The sequence below is a fragment of the Arachis hypogaea genome, chromosome 12 (genome assembly GCF_003086295.3).
Source record: "Arachis hypogaea cultivar Tifrunner chromosome 12, arahy.Tifrunner.gnm2.J5K5, whole genome shotgun sequence".
In the NCBI taxonomy this organism is placed as follows: Eukaryota; Viridiplantae; Streptophyta; class Magnoliopsida; order Fabales; family Fabaceae; genus Arachis; species Arachis hypogaea.
The window spans coordinates 108,897,127-108,908,390 of NC_092047.1; the positions used below are offsets into that span (position 1 = coordinate 108,897,127).

Below are 11,264 nucleotides of genomic sequence, written 5' to 3' on the forward strand. Positions count from 1 at the left end.
TTTAAAAATTAAATGAGAGTATTTTTAAATGTTATTAAAATTTCAGTCTTTGTCTCTAAAAATTTTAGTCTTTTGTGTTCTTATTCTCTGGAGATATTGAAAAGACTAAAATTTTGTATTCCGAAATTAAAATTTTAGTTCCGATCTTTGATCACTAAATACAATACTAAATTCTAATCCTCCAATCTCAGTTTTAGTTTGTGAAAACAAATGTTACCTTAGAACTTTTTAGAATGCTAGGAATTAAAATTCACAAGAGTTGAATTTTTTTTTCTTACTTTAGATTAACTAAAAATAAATTATTTGAAATTATTTGAAAATTCCAATTCTTATTTTTCTTTTCTTTATAAATCAGATAAAAAATGGTCTATTTCCAAAAATTCACTCTCACACTCTTCAAATTTAAATTTTATTCTATTAATATATTATAGTCATTCTAAATCATGAAATTAAATTTTAAATAAAAATAAATTTTTTTTCTTAAAGTAAACAATACTTTTTTTTTATATTAATTAGTTTTCAAACAAGCTCTAATGATTGTCAACGAGTAATAATTCAAATAGCATAATTTTTCCATCTTCAACTAAAGATTTAGGATTCGAATCTCACTCTTAACTCTAATTTTAAGGGAAAAAAAAATAGCGCTCTAATGATCATGTATAACCAATATTAACAACAAATGCATGCATCATGCTATGAGCCTATGATCTACCATGTTTGTATACTTCTAAGTCTATTAAACCATAAAAATATTAGTAACTTCCCTTCTAAATAAACTGAGGAGTATCTAATCGATCACATCAATAGACAAAAATTGAATATCTAATTATTGATTGAACCTTGACAAACTAAGTTTGATGATAATATTTAGTAGTGTACATTAATTACACTACGATGTGGTTCCTACCAACATGATTGAAACACTGTTTTCCACCATTAGCAGAAATCATAAAAGTGCAGTTTAAAATATTTAAATTAAATTCCCAAAAAGCAATTAAGCTTTCTAGGGAAATATTATGATAGTGACACCAATGTATTATCCGCTAAAATCATGAAGAAAAATCTAATAATCAAAACACTGATATCAACATAAACATTTTAAAATTAAATAAAAAATAAAATAAAAATCAACAAGAAAACTTGTTAAACTTGCATAATATGACAACAACGGCTGAAAGAACAAACAAAAAGGTTGGCAAAGGAATTGACTCATAACTTGTTTGGATTTAAATATTTCCATATGCTTCATTTAAACAGAACAAACATTGCTATGAATATTCCTTGCATTGTATAGCAGCTTTGAAGCAAGTACTATATGTTGTTTCCCAATCTTTATGACTTAAAACGATAAATGTTTTCTATACTCATTCTATTTTTTCGTACAATGAACCGACTCACTCTCTCGTCACCTGAACACCAGGTGAGTAAAAGAGAATAAATCGGTTCAATGTGCGAAAAATAAAACGAGTACAAAAAACACTAATTTTCAAGAACTTATTTGTATTTCTTCTTGTCCTTCTGAAGGGCATTGGATCATTTCAAGAATGTTGACAACCTCAGCCATATCTGGACGGTTTGATGGAACTTGTGAAGCACAAACCAACCCTAATTTCAACAGAGGAACTGCTTCCTCTGCTGCAAAATTACCAAAAAGCCTCTCATCAACACACTGCTCTAACTTGTCTCCTTCCAATGCACCTCTCACCATGTCACAAAGCACAACCACATCATCCTCCATGTACTCCACAGGCTTTCTCCCTGTCACCACCTCAAGAACAAGGACTCCGAAGCCGTACACGTCGCACTTCTCCGTGATCCTAACCGTCCGGCAGGCGAATTCCGGAGCCATGTATCCAAGTGCACTCTGTATCTTGCTGCTCAAGACATAATGATCCAGCATTGGCAATAGCCTCACAAGGCCAAAGTCTCCAATTCTAGGCTCATAAGAACAATCTATTAGAACATTGTTTGATTTTAGATTGTAGTGGATCATGTTGAGTTTGTGCAAATAGGCCAAACCTCTTGCCATGCCAAGAATAATCTTGAATCTTTGTTGCCAAGAAAGCACAACTTTCTTGCTATTTTCATCATGTAGAAGCTTATGCAAACTCCCTCTGGATAAATACTCATAAATAAGAAGCTGCAATGATGAAGTCCAATAATAACCTTCAAGTGCTACAAGATTCTGGTGCTTGATCTCCCCTAGAATCTTAACTTCCTTCTCAAAATCTTCTTGTGACTTTATCAAACCAGAGATTGTAAGCTTCTTGATTGCAACAGAACGGCCGTCGCGAAGGACAGTGCAATAAACAACTCCGAATCCACCACGGCCGATTTCGCTGTCTTTGTTTAGAAGATTATTAGCCCCATCAGCAAACTCTGCATGGCCGGAAAACATAACTAGCTTGCCATAGTTTGGATCCTTCACGGGCGAACCACTATAGTCTTCGTCGCCACCACCGGATAATGCAAATTGAGCCGGTGAATGCGAAGTTGAGGACCTCACATGGATGTTTAGAACAGTAACTACCACCACACCAATGGCAATGAAAACAGCTGCACCAATAGCTATAAGTGCAGATATACTGAGGATGATTTTATGATGGCGGTTTTGTGAGGATGCTCCTGAGTTGGAGTAAGAAGAATTCGGATTCAGGACAATTGGTTTTTGATGGTCAATGGTGCAGGAGTGATTGAAGACAGAACCACATAACAATGGATTACCAGAGATAGAAGAGGGAGATATGGTATCAAAGAAACCACCAACTGGTAACTCTCCTTGAAGATGATTGTGAGAAACATTGAATGATGAAATTTGGGAAAGATTTGTTAGCTCCTTTGGTAAGCTTCCAGAGAGTTCATTCCATGACAAATCTAAATACTGAAGATTGGTTAGATTTGCAATTGGTGCAGGGATTGAACCAATAAGCTTGTTGTGTGAAAGATTCCTGCAGCATTGACAATCAATAACTATTTAAATCTTCACTACTATATTCAACAAAATCAAGTAAAGTTTTGTTGGGAGAATTTGTCAAATGAATAACATCTTTTAAGTACAAGAAGCTTGCTTAGTTCTAAGTTGTTAGCAGTTCAACAAAATCAAGTAAAGTTTTGTTGGGAGAATTTGTCAAATGAATAACATCTTTTAAGTACAAGAAGCTTGCTTAGTTCTAAGTTGTTAGCAGTTCAATCTCTTATAAGTAAATCACCCACATTAAGAAATAAATAATTGTCATGAAACCACTTCTTTCAAAAAAAACTTAAGCTAGATTGAAAGAGTCACATGAATGGTTATATCTCTAACACGGCCTCTCATACAAGATTCTCTTTTTGGGTTTGCGTGAATTTCTGCATAGACTTTTTTTTTTTATTGGTCTTATGCTGAAATTCTCTCTTCTGGGGTTCAATAAAGATCGAACACTAGACCTTTCAGCTATAGAAACTCTGATACTATGTCATGATATCATTTCTCTCAAAAACTTAAGTTGATAAGAAGACACATGAATAGTTATATCTCTATCAATAATAAAGCATGAAAGATGGAAGCTATGAACTGAGAGCTTACAAGGATGTTAAGGATGAACACTTCTCAATTTGTCTTGGAATTCTTCCACTCAACAAGTTCTTTTGTAGCCTCAGTTCACTGAGAGAAACTGCACCTTCTATTTCATTAGGAATGCTTCCATTGAGCTTGTTCCCACTCAAGTCAAGAATGTACAAAGATTTGAGTTCTCCTATGCTTACTGGAATAGTGCCAGAGATGTTATTGGTTGACAAATTCAACACTTGCAAGCTACTGAGTCCTCCAATGCTGAATGGAATTTTGCCAGAAAATGCATTTGATGACAAATCCAAAATCTGAAGACCATGATAAGAAACAGGTATGGATTTTCTCAAGTTGTTTTCAGAAAGTGAGATACTTTGCAACCCCATCTTGAATATCCATGAAGGAAGGATCCCTGCCATGTGATTGTGACTAATGTCAAGAACCAAAAGCTTGTTGCAGTTTATCATTGAATCTGGTATGTTCCCAGTGATCTCATTCCTGGATAAATTCAACACACTCAGTGAATCAACATTTCCAATTGATTTTGGAATCCAACCAGAAAATCTGTTGTTAGAAAGGTCCAATATCTCCAAACTCTTCAATTCTCCAATCCAATCCGGAATGTGATCGGTGAACGAATTCCCCTGCAAACTGAGTGATGTGCATGAGGTGAGCCTTTGCATTGACTCAGGAATTTTCCCAGAGAGAAAATTATCACTGAAATCAATAAACTTTAACAGCAAGCAGCCTCCAATGTCCTCCGGAAGCCGGCCGGAGAGTCGGTTCTTGCCAAGCCTTAACTCCTTCAAATCATACAGATTCTGAATTCCTTCAGGAATCTCTCCTTCTAGCAGGTTACTTGAAAAATCAAATGATTGCAGACCCTTCAGATACCATATCCCGGATGGCAATTCACCATGTAGCTGATTAGAGGAAAAGTTTAGAGTTTCCAATGAAGTGCATGAACTCAAAGACTCGGGAACTTTACCTGAAAGGTTGTTATTTGCAAATGAAACTGATCTCAGAGACCAGCATTGTTGGAAAAAACCATTTGGGATTGGTCCATATAGATTGTTCTCACTGAAATCAAGAACTTGCAAATTCCCAAGGCTGGTAAGATCAGGGTTTATGCTCCCTGTGAAGTTGTTCCTAGCAAGTGACAAAATCTGAAGGTTCTGCAATCTCAATAGGCCTCTATCAATGTGGCCAGAAAGAGAGAATCCATCAAGAACAAGGGCATTTACCCTATTAGTTGAAGGGTCACATTTCACACCAACCCAGTTGCAAGGGTTGTTATCATCTTCATTCCAAGAAGTGAGTTTCCCATTTGGGTCTTGTAGAGCAGCTTTGAACACAATCAACCCCAGAACATCATCATTGAAAACTGTGTCTGTTGAGATCACTTGACCAAATAGAACTAGAAAATGGGACAGGAAGAATAACAGCACTTGCATCATGAATTTGCAGAAAGATATCCTCTAACAAGAACAATGTCATTTCATAGCTGCTTGAATTGGAAAGAGAAGTTGGAGGGTCCCAACAAAGCAAATCACATATGAACCAAAAAACACCAACACCACTTTGTTGCACATCAATATATGAAAGTTTCAAATGCAAGTAAAAGTAATGTATGTGTGTGAGAGAGAGAAAGGAACAAAGATGGAAAAGACACTGAATAGAGATAACAAGAATCCAAATCTCAGTGGATATAACAAAAAGGGGAAGAATGCAAACAAAGGATTGGACTAGACAATGATCATGTGAGGATGAGAAAAACAAAAGAAGAGAACAAAGTAAAGCAACTTCAATAAACTCACTTTACTTTCGACTTTTTCAAATGCAGTCCTTCCAAGAGAATTTGAAGTCTTGCAGAAAAGCTAGCAGAGTTGAGAAATGAGAATGACACAAATTATGTTCATAGAGGAAGAATTACAAACAGTTTGTGGACACAAAACAGCAAAACGGTAGGAACTGCTAAGAGTGAAGGATCCATATAGATATATGTATGAAATAGTGACAATGGAGTATGATTTTGAGGTGAATTTGGAATTCAAAAGAAGAATTTTGATTTGACACTGAAAGAGGGAAGAGACTATATAAGATACTAATGAATAAAGGAAACTATGGAGGGAAGGGAAGCATAGTGATAGAGGGTAGAGAAGAGCATTAAAGTAAGGCATTAAAGTGAGGCATTTAAAGCTTCCAACGGCAAAAGAAAGACACAATGAATGAGATGAGAGATAGTGTGAGAGTGAAGCTTTTTGTTTTTCTAAGTAACATTATAATGTTAAATGCTATATGGCCTATGATGTTTTGTGCATGGTGTGGCGCATGGCTTATTGGGTCAAACATGAATCTAAGTTGGTGCTTTAGTTTTGGGACATACACACCTTTTTCCATCTTACGTGGTTCAGATCTCACTCACATGCTTGATTGTATTGTCCATTTTTGGAGGAGGAAAACTTTTTTTTCTTTTTCAAATTCATAAACTTCTTACTTACGTTATGTTTTTCTTAATGTAGTTTACCTTATATAGCATGAAAATAGTTGATAAGAAATGTTTTTATAAGTGAGTTTAATTATTATACACCGCTAATGTAAAGGAGTTACTTGATGTAATTTGATTAAATGTTTGTCCAAAAGTAGATAGTTAAATTATATACACTAATAATGTATAGTTAAAAGTATTTTCGATGATTCTAGTATTTTCTGAAAACTAGAGGATAAATTATCTTCTATTATATATGGTCACATGATAGATTATTATGCATGCTTTTGATATATGAAATAGATCTATTACGTGATAATACATAATACTTTTTACTTTTTTTTTTTTTTCTAATGAAGCAGCGGACATTTTTTGTGTCTGTATATTATTCAACACATTTCGAAGAAAATACCTATTTTTCGTATTTAACTATATTTTAATAAAAAATTATTTTTTCGGACATATTCTTAGACACCATCAGGTGTCAGCACCTTATTGTTATTTTTTTTTAAATGAATTTAGAAATAATATATATTATTATTATTTATTAAAATAAAAAATTATTTTAAATATTTATATAATTTAAAAATATTTAAAATAATTAAAATATTAATTTATATTTTATGTTTTATGTATATATTGTGTCTTTATGTCTTACACAAATTTAAATTTTGTGTATCTGTTTATCTCGTATCATGTGTATTGTGTCCTTGTCAATGTGGGTGCTTTATAGCTTTTTTAAAAAATGTTGAACAAATTTTCATAATTAAATATTTACATCAAATATTTTATACCAATAATTCATACAAATTGAAGCAAGATAAATTATTAGAAAAAAAAAATATTTTGGATTTTCTAAGCGAGAAACTTATAAATGATAATCATTCGATAAGACTTGTTTGTAACAGAAATTCTGATCAAATATGATTATTTCTTCACTCGGTACAAACATAAATATCTTGTCATATTGTGTGAACTACTCATTGAACAGTAGAATATGAATCTCCCTCACGGACCAAAGTTGTTGTGGTCTTGCAGTTTTCAGAAACTGCACACAATCACAACACATCGTACTTAATATGTTACATTTAATAGTTGAAAATCGTTAGATAACAATTTAGTTAATCATGTTAAATCATTTAACAATTTTCAATTATCAATTTCAATATTCACCTTCTAAAAGATAATTAAGAAGAAAATAAGAGATTGATGAAGTATTAACTTATAAACAGTTGGATAGGACGTAACATAACTGCTTCTCATGCGATTCATTTTTTCTATTGGCATGCAGAAGAGAATCCGGTTGCTTCATTCAGAGAATCACAGTATTGTGCAGTGTTATCTGCGTCATATCAAAATTGAAATCAGAGCAAATTGATGTCATGGAATGTGCTTATTGTCTTGGTAGAGAAGGACATGCATGAAAAGAAGAGCACCCACCAAACAAAATGATGCCACTCAAACCGGATAACAGAATATTTTGTTTAAATTTGTAATGTCATAATAATCTGGTTCAAGCTAGATCAATTTACTATGGTGTACATATTTTACACCCAATATCTAGATATGCATTTTAATTTAGCAAAATTAACTACTTTTAACACTAATTAAGTGAACGGTCATCTTAAATAAAAAATTTTGATGATTTAATAAAATATTTCCAGCAAACTATTTTTTTTTTTAATTTATCGCATGAATAATCATCAAAAAGATAAAATTTAATCAGATAACCGTATTTAACATGCTATATCATCTGTGCATCAAATTAAGATAAAACTTTTTGGTTGAAACCGTGCAAATAGCAGTTTTGCTCTGTAATGGAACCATTTGGGTGACTATTTACGAGCTTTTAATTCGAGCCTATATTAAACAGGATTGGATATCTAACAATTTGATCAGCAGACGATTACTATTTTCTTTTTTATCGCCACAGGGCATTGGTATGATGTAATCTATTGGAATTTAGGCTTTCTCCGATTGGAAGAGATTCTGCTTACAGCTGATAATATATCTTAGTCTGTGCGATGTATTTTTCCCCATCCCCTTCTCTAGCCAATGTAACTAGTATCATCAAAGAGGCCGTGTTAGATGTTAATGTTTTTAATCTGTTAGAAAGTGTTCTTTCGTATGGTGAACAGCTTGGATAGCCTCTGTTTTAACTTCTAAAAGGGTAGCCTCTGTTCTAGCTTCTAAAATGTTCACGTGTCAGAAGAAGGAAGTATGGGCGATATTAGATGCCTATTAGAGATAAGTTATCAACTCCTAATAACTACATATAAAAAAAAGCTCAATGTATTAACTACTAAATCCGCTGACACCTATGCAAAGCCCTCAATGTATTGTTCACTCGTGGAGTGCATAGCCATAGGAGCAACAAACCCGACCATGCATTCCTTGTTTGAGTTGTTTATTCTTTAACAATGATTTTATCAAACCATATTCTCCTAATGTGTCACTTTCAGGTAATAAGCAGCGTTTAAAAAGTATTGACTAGAAAAGTTCGCCCAAAAACACAAGATATAACAGAAATATATCTCAGGGCCACTACTGTTCATTAATGTTAAAAAACTGTAACAAAAGTAAAGAGATGGATCCATCAACAGAAAATCTAAATTCCACAACAGAGATTGAGTATACAAAATACAAAAATGAACTTGAACTACATGTCATTTATCCTTATGCCTCCCTACGCACAAAGTAAAGCTTGCCCATCACATGGAGGACGGCAACAAATGCAATGAAGCCAATGCTCATTACAAGAACCACATTTGGAGAGATCTTGAGCCCCGGAGCATCATCGGTGTAGAATTGAAGCATAGTTCCAGCTGCTCCTCCGGAGGCACCACCGCTGGTTGTTCTCCTTCTCCTTAAGCTAGCAGCTGCTGCTGCACTTCCTCTTGGGGGAGCTGTTCCTCCTAAAGCCATTTTTCTGCAACATATATTCAAACAATAATAATGTGAAAACTAACACCTACATGCAGATACCATCTTAAAATCATAATCATGAATTACACACTACCGCCATGCAACAGAAACCCTCAAATCAATTAATAAAGTAAGGAATAACATGATCATAATTAATTAACCATATAAAAAATAAAATTAAGGATTTGGCAGACTAATATTGACTTTGATTTCTTATCCTTCTCCTTTTCAAGTTCACTAATGTTATTAGAATCTTTGATAGAGTGCCGCAGCAACCATATATATATACACACACACACGATGGAATCAACTAGTTCTAAATTGCGGTTGCAACGTGAATACTGCGATTGCAAAAACGTGCATAAAAAACACAATGGGTGCTTCTGCAATCACAGCAATTTAAAACCCTAATTCTGAAAGCAAATTTCAAAATCTAATAAGCCATAAACTAAAAATAAAGTTCATACAGAGATCAAGCAATCGATTTTTGAACAAGCTACTTAGTTTCCACCTAAGTCCACAAAATCTTACTAAACTACCATGAATATGTGCAATACCATAAACTCCGAAATCACAATTGGATCTAAATCCAAATCGCAGATCCAGAATTATCAAATAACAAGCCATGCATACAAATCATCGAATTCCAAACCCTAACTTCATCATAGCACAGAAAATTGCAGCTAAAATAAAAACAAATAACAGATCTGAGACCAAACAGAAAAAGGAAAACCGAATCAGTAACAAGAAAAACAAACCTTAATGCAGAATTCCGGTGAAGCTAGCTCGTAGGCGTCAGAGATCTGAGACGGAGAAACGACGACCAAAAGGGATTAAGATTTTTGGGTGCGTTTTTGAGGTTTAAAGTTTAAACAGCAGTTTCTGCTTCTAATATCGTTTTATAAACAGGAAGAGTTCGACTTGGATGCTTACTTGAGAGTCCACGCGATAATGACCAATAATACTTTGCCACGTCAGCAAACTTATATGTCAAAAAAACTCCACGCAAACAAAACGGTTTTAAACTTTTAATATGGTATATTATTATTTTATTATAAAAATTTAAAATTTACTTTGAGATAAGATTTATTTACATATTACTTACTTAATTAACATTGAGAATGTGAAATGAGATTTATTTAATTTTTTAATTTAAACATTTTTATTTTTAAAATAAAATTTTAAAATTTCATACCTTTTCAAATGAAATAAAATATTTGTTTAGAAACTATTAAATCGATAAAAAAATATTTTTTTTATTTTTTAGTGTGTTTGAAAAATTTCTAATAATAAAAATAAAAACACTAAAAAAATAAAAAAATAATTTTATCTTATTTTACCTAAACATAATTAATAAATAAAAAAAAATTTTTATATGAGATATCTAAATATAAAATCACTTTAAATAAAAGATTTTTTAAAAAAAATATTTTTTCTAAAAAAATAGGGTCCAAACAAGTTTAAAATCAAATTCAAAGAGCAGCACATTATATTTTGGATGGGACCATTTTTTTTTCCCAAAATTAATTCTAAAGGGCACAATAAACATCCTTAATTTTCATTATTAAACTTAATTTTTATAGAAAAACGTATATATATTTGTGTGAGTATTCGGTCAACGATCCATCCTTTTGCCAATATGAAAAGTCTTCTTTCTTTTTAGGTGTTTAGGTTGGGGAAGCTACAAAAATCTAAAGTCTTCGGTTAATTTTGTTTTTGTGGGAACACTAGCTAGGACTACTTTTTTTGGACATGCTCTAGTTAGGACTTATGACCTGCAAATTGTAATATGGGCTTCTGCAACTCTTATAAAAACTGAGGTTTTACATGTCATAGAAACTGTGCTATTGAGATCTTAATGTTTTTTTTTTTGAAGAGGAGCTCTTATTGATATTACTTATCATTCATCAACAGTTTGGGCCAATACTAATATTGAACTTAAGAATCGTTAGACAAATCATAACCCGATATAGAATCTGACCCAGAAAACTTAGAATCCTCAAACGTGGAAGGTTTAGCTTGCAGATATAATTCCGACGAAAATTACCAAAAACCAGTCCCAAAAAAAAATTCTTAGATCCTCTCTGCCCTCTCTTTCTCTCCTCTTTACCTCTCGTTACTAACAAACACCAACAACCTCCACCAAACTCATCATTTTTCATTCTATCTTTGCAAAACAAAAATCATGCTCTCTTCATTTCACAACTTCACACACATTACATCCATGGCTTCCACCACTACCATCACAGCTATCGGCTCCAACCTCATCGTTAGTCTGCAAATTTTGTACTTACTGTCTCAAGG

At 33.0% G+C, this 11,264-nt stretch overlaps 2 protein-coding genes across 2 annotated transcripts; both read right to left on the reverse strand.

Moving 5' to 3' along the window:
* Positions 1 to 1,084: 1,084 nt before the first annotated feature.
* LOC112728173 (leucine-rich repeat receptor-like protein kinase PXC2) lies at positions 1,085 to 6,025 on the reverse strand. Its single transcript, XM_025778209.3, has 2 exons — positions 3,566 to 6,025; positions 1,085 to 2,948 (listed from the first exon to the last, which is right to left on the reverse strand). Exons 1-2 carry the CDS (start codon positions 5,002 to 5,004, stop codon positions 1,487 to 1,489), a joined length of 2,901 nt encoding a protein of 966 aa, XP_025633994.1. The 5' UTR covers positions 5,005 to 6,025; the 3' UTR covers positions 1,085 to 1,486.
* Positions 6,026 to 8,521: 2,496 nt separating this feature from the next.
* On the reverse strand, positions 8,522 to 8,964 carry LOC112728175 (protein transport protein Sec61 subunit beta). Its single transcript, XM_025778210.3, has one exon. It carries the CDS (start codon positions 8,958 to 8,960, stop codon positions 8,712 to 8,714), a length of 249 nt encoding a protein of 82 aa, XP_025633995.1. The 5' UTR covers positions 8,961 to 8,964; the 3' UTR covers positions 8,522 to 8,711.
* Positions 8,965 to 11,264: the final 2,300 nt, after the last annotated feature.

Bases quoted from the DNA above. Each gene is read 5' to 3' on its own strand.
- LOC112728173 (XM_025778209.3), bottom strand. From the start codon at position 5,004: ATGATGCAAGTGCTGTTATTCTTCCTGTCCCATTTTCTAGTTCTATTT. The intron at 2,949-3,565 runs GTAAGCTCTCAG...TCAATGCTGCAG, and splicing joins TGTTCATCCTTAACATCCTT to GAATCTTTCACACAACAAGC.
- LOC112728175 (XM_025778210.3), bottom strand. From the start codon at position 8,960: ATGGCTTTAGGAGGAACAGCTCCCCCAAGAGGAAGTGCAGCAGCAGCT.